The following is a 6,933-nucleotide window of genomic DNA, read 5'->3' on the forward strand; positions in this document are numbered from 1 at the left end:
CTTTTTCTACCAGACTAAACCCTGTTGACTATGTAAGTTTTTATTCTTAAGAATGCAGCACGAGCGGGGACATTTAGATTGAGCAAATGACTGAGCTTGACCTGAAATGGAGCTTGAAACTCCAAGGCTGAGCCCAATACCCTTAAGATCGGACACCGAGCCCATCTCTACCTAATAGGCTTGCCCAACAAGACTTCATGTGGGCTGTAAACAAATAAAAGGAATACCAGAAATGAAATTTGAAAAAGTCTTTTCTTATTTTCTTTTAATCATATGCATCCATGAACGTTACTGTGCTTTCTGGACCCCTTTCCGTGCGTGCATACCTTTTCACAAAAGTAATTACTACTAAATTACTAATGCATGAACATCCGTGCTCTTCAAGCAAGAAGCTTCACTTTTTTTTTTTCTTTTTTGTCAAAAAGCAAGAAGCTTTGCTTACTAGGGTTTAGGGCTTGAGTTCAAAGGAAGCATAGAATAAGCTTTGCTAAGAAGAATAAGGCTTGAGTTCAAAGGAAGCATAGAATTTGGGTCGTCCAACTCTTCAAGTTTATATAAGTCGATCCGCGCTTGAAAGTTAGAACTTTGAAGGGTAGAGTTGGGCTCTCGGAGTTGGAGAATTTGAGAGAGTATTGTATTGATGGAGGAAGATTGCTGCGCCACGCAACTCATCTATGGAGATGGTGAGTTTAATGCTGATGGGCTCGACAAGTTCGTCAAGGAAGTGAAGCTTGCTGAGTGTGGAATCTCCTACGCTGTTGTTGCCATTATGGGTCAGAGCAGCGGTAAAGGAAGCTTTTTTATTATTTTATTATTTATTTACTTTAATTAATTTAATTGGTTTAGCTTGAGCAACATTAGGGTAATTAATTGCCTATGAAAACACAGGGAGAAGCACTTTAATGAACCATCTGTTCCAAGCTAAGTTTAGGGAGATGGACGCAAACAGTGGAAGGTTAGTTTCTGAGCTTTTCAGTTGATCATATACTCAATTTGGTTTTTTAGTTTTTAGAATAGGTGCTATATATATGTGTGTATCTATATACTGCAGGAACCAAACAACGAAGGGTATTTGGATAGCCAAGTGTGTTGGCATTGAGCCTTGCACGATTGCCATGGATTTGGATTTGGAGGGTACTGATGGCAAGGAGAGAGGCGAGGTAATCAGCTTTTTGTTAAAACCCCATTTGATTTGTTTTTTGTTTGTTCAGATTTAATCGCTCTTCATGCTTCCTCTGCAATTTTATTCTTTTCCAGGATGATACTGCATTCGAGAAGCAAAGCGCCATATTTGCCCTGGCAGTTTCAGACATTGTGCTGATAAATATGTAAGCTTGTTTCTTGGTTTATCTACCTTACTTTGTATAGTTGCTGACCGCATATGTAGTTGTGTTAATCCAATGTGTTAGCGAGCTGTACATTGAACTTGTTCCAGTAAGTGTTATATCAAATCAGTAATTTGATATTAAATTTAATATACTAATTCGAGATTGGATTATATATATAGGTATCAAGAATCAGATAAAGGTCTCGTGCAAGCTGCAATGAACCCTTTACTGGAAATGGTTTTTCAGGTACTCTAGAACTATGTCTATATCTCTACTGTTTATTCAGCATTTAATGTCGGTTACTGAAATTCTGGTTTCGAATGTATATAGGTTGTGATGCACTCATTCGTCCCCCGCAAAATGACGTTACTTTTTGTTATACACACAAAGGTCTGGGGCATACTTTTTGAGCTTTTTAATGAGATATGTCCAATTATGTTGTCCTCATGAAATAATATACTTGTTCCATATTAACTTTTTCTTGTTTGTGGCTGTTTGTTTAGACCCCGTTTGAAAATCTGGAGCCTGTTTTAAGGGAAGATATACAGAAGGTAATTTAGTCTTCAGAGCTATGTTGTTTATAAACCTTAGTTGTTTTTTTTTCATATCTCTCATATATTGTAAATTCTACAGCTATGGGATGGAGTTCCGAAGCCCCAAGCCCATAACAGTACCCCATTCAGTGATTTCTTTAGTGTGAGATCTCTGACAGCTTGTGTTCTTTTTAATGTCTTGATCATTAGTCAAAGCTAATTGTCACTGATTACAAAATTCTTTGACGTGAAGGTAGAAGTAGTTACTTTGTCCAGTTATGAAGAGGAGGAGGAGAAGTTTAAGGAGGAGGTAATCTCTCTAGCTACTATCAGAAGCAATTCGTTATGTCCAAAATCGTATTGGCCATTACATTTTCTCTTTTTGGGGTTTCGATACATGGGGCGTGTTGTAGCATCCACACAAGGGTTGTATATGTATATTTATATATATATATATATATATGAAGAGTTGCTTAATGTCTTTCGTATCAGGGGAAACATAATTGTTTGCTTTATGTCCTGTATCATGCAGGTTGCTCAACTTAGGCAGCCCTTTTTCCATTCTATTTCTCCAGGAGGGCTTGCTGGTGATAGACGGGGTGTTGTTCCTGCCTCAGGATTTTCCTTTACTGCACAACAGATATGGAAAGTAATCAAAGAGAACAAGGACCTGGATCTTCCCGCTCACAAGGTTTGTTAGTTTCTTTTCTTCCCATTAGAAAATGATTTGTAGTGGTGTTCACTTCTCATATGCATAGAACATATACATAATATTGTTAATAATTTAATTAGGTTATGGTTGCTACCGTTCGATGTGAAGAGATCGCCAACCGGAAATTCAATCAGTTGATCTATGATGGGGTATGTACTCATAATCTTTTTTTTTGAGATGCTTGTACTTCTAATATGATCGAGAAGGTTTTATTGGTCATTCTTGGGATATAAACATGATTTAGGGTTGGTTGGCATTGAAAGAAGCTGTCCAAACTGGTCCCGTACAAGGTTTTGGTAAAAGGCTCAGCTCCATTTTAAGCACCTATCTTTCAGAGTAAGTTTCACTCTGGTTTAAATATGTGAGTTTAAAATTCCAAAGGTGACTCTCTCTCTCTCTCTATATATATATATGCATTGAAATTTTTATTGTTAGTGTTGGGCTTGTATTGTTTGTAGTTCTGTCTGACATTATTTGTATTATCTTGCTTGTGCATCATAGGTATGACATGGAGGCCATTTACTTTGACGAAGGTGTAAGGAACTCAAAACGACAACTGTTGGAGTCAAAAGCATTGGATGTATGGCTATTCTATTTGTCTTTCTAATTTAACAGAGGTTTTGGTTAGGTTTTCAGTTGCTTAGACAATTCTTGGAAATGAGGATGTCGTGGGGGTCTCCCGAACCCCAGACCTTAGGCCTGGGCCAAACACCTACTCTACCACTATGGTAGGACGGCACTAGCAATGATTGTTTTCTTTTAAACATGGAAAAAATGGGCTTGTATTTTTTTAAAAAGTGCCCAAACCCAAGAAATGAAACAGCCTAGAAAATAAAAAAGAACCAGGAAAAACAGACCAAAAATGCTGTAGTATTATATATCTATAATTTAAAATATATATGTTGAGGCTTACGCTTTGCAAGGCTCTCGATGAAACGCATCAGTCTACGCCTTAACGTTTGCTTGATCTTTATAGTTCATATTGTCTTCAAAACCCAAATTGATTAAAGGGTGGGATGGATTCGGTGTGGTTGGTTTTGAGGATTCATTGCAACCGCTGATGCCAATTATCATCGTTCTAATCTCGCTTTGCTCTTAATTTTCCAGTTTGTTTACCCTGCGTACACGACCATGTTGGGACATGTGCATTCTAAAGCACTTGAAGGTTTTAAAGTGAGGCTGGAAGAATTGTTAAACAAAAGAGAAGGATTTACTTCATCTGTTCGTACCTGTACTCAGTCTTCCATGCTTGAGTTTGATAAAGGATGTGCAGGTAATTAACATGTTTGTCCACCAAACAACCTTCGTTATTAGTATTACTTAACATGTTGTTCCTTTCAGATGCTGCCATACAACAAGCTAATTGGGATGCTTCAAGAGTTATTCGCGAAAAACTACGACGTGATATAGATGCACATGCATCATCCGTTTGTAGTGCAAAGTTGTCAGAATTAAATGTCAACTATGAGGTAAGGATACTACTTGCCTCCTTATTAGTAAGGAGTACTCCTCCTTCTTGCGAATCATAGTTTGACACATATGCAAAAATAATTCATCAAAAATAATAAAAAGAAAAACTTCTGCACACATGTCACACTACTATTGGTAGGAATGTAGGACCTCCTACTTACCTGGTAAGGAGAGAAGTATTTTTCATGAGGTAACGTTATGATAATCTATTAAACTCTTGGTTATTATATGACTTAGAATACTTTTAAAGTTATGTTGATAATTTGTTGTTACTTAAAAATTCTTAATGAAAATACACTTTAATTTTGCAGAAACAACTGTCTGCATCTTTAACTGGACCAGTAGAGGCTTTACTTGAATCTGGTGAAAAAGACACTTGGGCTTCAATAAGAAAACTTCTTAATCATGAAACTGAAGTTGCAGTATCTAAGTTTTCATCAACTGCAGTTGCCGATTTTGAGTTGGACAAAGAAACAATTGCCAAAATGTTGCAACATTTAAGGGATTACTCACGGAATGTGGTTGTGAAAAAAGCAAGAGAAGAGGCTGCAAAAATTATGATCCTCATGAAAGATCGGTAGAGGACTTGTTGTCCATATATTTCTTCTTCTTTTTTCATTGTGATTTTGGTTGCTTATCATTTATGTTAACATTTCTCAGGTTTTCCAGAGTCTTTAATTATGATAGTGATTCAATGCCTCGGGTTTGGACTGAGAAAGAAGACATTAGAAGTATTACCAAAGATGCTCACTCTGCGGTAATGATTTTGAACTTTTACGGAAGAGTAGTTATATGTCTTTTTGTGTTAAAGGGATATTTTAGTGTCTTTTATTATATCTTTCTTGCAGTCTATGAAGCTTTTGTCGGTCATGGCTGCCATCCGCTTGGAGGAGAAGCCAGATGATATTGAAAAAATTCTCTTTTCTTCTCTGATGGATGGAACTGTTACTGTTTCATCTTCACAAGATAGGAGAATAGAAACTTCTGCATACCCTCTTGCCTCAAACACTTGGGAAGAGGTACCATTAATGGGTTTTGGTTTATCTGTCTACTTTTTCTATCATCCAACTGGTTCCTTATTAAAGGTTAACTCTGAACTAGGTTTCTTCAGAGGATACCTTAATTACTCCCGTGCAGTGCAAGTCCTTGTGGAGACAGTTCAAAACAGAGACTCAGTATAGTATCACTCAAGCTATTTCAGCACAAGTATATTATTTTATAATTTCTCTTAACTTACGCTTGCTTAACTTCATTAGTTTAATTGTTTTCATTGTCATTTAAGCACTGCTGCATGCATAATAAATGAATTTTGCAGTTCCTAAAACTTTTGTATGGATTTGAATGCTGGAGATCTAAATAGTGATGCATATTCTTGCAAATGTAATGGGCAAGTAGTAGTAGAAACTTTGAAATATGAAGTGTGCCTTGTGTATGACATTTTGGGATGGAGTTCTTATTCATGTAGATTGGATTTGGCTTAGCAGTGAAAAAAGAAACGTATGGAAACACTTAATATTGAAAAATGAGCTAACTCTTGACTCGGTAACGACAAGTTTATGTATTCTTGTTTTCCTACAAAGAAAACCCTAGATCCTAATATTTTCAACAAACTGCCTATCTTTTTGCTTAGAAGCTCAATCTAATCTTGCAAACGTATGTATGATGCTGTTTGCTTTTGTATTCGCAGGAGGCTTACAAGCGGAGTAACAACTGGTTGCCTCCTCCATGGGCTATTATGGCAATGGCCGTTCTTGCTTTCAACCAATTTATGCTCCCACGACTACAAAAAAAGAAATAGGCGACGGGGATCCACCGTCGTTGTGATGCTTTAAAAATTGTCGTTAAATTGACTGACATCTTTTGAATGTCAAACTACGACAATTTTTCACCGTTATGATTTTAATGGAAAGACGACAAGTGTGAAGTGTTAATTTTACATTTTTTTTTGTTTCCTATGATTTAACAATAAACTGAGGTCCAAATATGCAATATTATTACCCACACCATGCTTAAACTTAAAAGTCGCTTATCTCATAAAACTTGAAGATTTAATATTCATTACATTACCAATCTTGATTCCTATCACATCGATACAAAGTACCACATCTAACCAAGGAATTCCCAAGGATTTACAGCTCCTAATATATTTGATTGATCACTAGTTGAAAGATCAAAGAAAGTTGTCAGTGTGTTAAGAAGGTAAAAAATATCCTAACGTCTACATGATAAATTAGGAAACAAATATGTAATTATACGTTTGTAAAATATTTCTTTTTCTATTGTAATTTTGATTCCTAGAATAGCTTAGCACAATTATAGGTAATCTCTTGTATAAAGTTACACTCTATTTCAATGAAATTCATTCTGGCAAATTCTATCTTTTAGCCTATTTTACATGGTATCAAAGTAGGGGAAACCCCATCCCTTTTTTTTTTTTTCCCCTTCTCTGCTGCACACTGATAGGACCCGCCCCGAATTTCCTCGAAACCCGGGACGAATCCTGTGGAAGTATCGACATCACACCAATGCCGAGCCAACTCACTAAAATCGTAGCCTCCTTTTTCAAAAGGAGTAGGGGCACGAGACTTTCTGCCGAAATTTCGGCAGAGTCCCCCCTATAAATTGAACATTTCCCAAAAATTTCAACCTGCATAAAACACATTTAACAACACCAACCGACTGCATGCACAATATAGTCTCATGCAATTCATATAACCGGCCTCCGGCCTTCAACTATTCCGAAAACAAACTACCAACAAAGCTCTTGAGCCAAATCATACTTTAAATAAGGCAATTACTAAATTTAAACATAATTATGAAAGCCGAATGCAAATTTACATCATCTAACTTTCCCAATTATCCAACATACGAGGTTTTAACCTCCTAACCC

The 6,933-nt window shown here is 36.5% G+C and overlaps 1 protein-coding gene across 1 annotated transcript; it reads left to right on the top strand.

Annotated features, from left to right (window-relative positions):
* Positions 1-571: 571 nt before the first annotated feature.
* LOC148295227 (protein ROOT HAIR DEFECTIVE 3 homolog 2-like) lies at positions 572-6,044 on the top strand. The gene is made up of 20 exons (XM_021963930.2): positions 572-785; positions 889-955; positions 1,052-1,160; positions 1,258-1,328; positions 1,508-1,574; positions 1,659-1,718; positions 1,832-1,879; positions 1,962-2,024; positions 2,115-2,171; positions 2,394-2,552; positions 2,654-2,722; positions 2,818-2,909; positions 3,075-3,153; positions 3,681-3,846; positions 3,915-4,042; positions 4,355-4,620; positions 4,704-4,800; positions 4,892-5,062; positions 5,145-5,249; positions 5,731-6,044. Exons 1-20 carry the CDS (start codon positions 641-643, stop codon positions 5,839-5,841), a joined length of 2,130 nt encoding a protein of 709 aa, XP_021819622.1. The 5' UTR covers positions 572-640; the 3' UTR covers positions 5,842-6,044.
* Positions 6,045-6,933: the final 889 nt, after the last annotated feature.

The sequence above is a fragment of the Prunus avium genome, chromosome 4, assembly GCF_965620075.1.
Source record: "Prunus avium chromosome 4, drPruAviu1.hap1.1, whole genome shotgun sequence".
Classification (NCBI taxonomy): Eukaryota; Viridiplantae; Streptophyta; class Magnoliopsida; order Rosales; family Rosaceae; genus Prunus; species Prunus avium.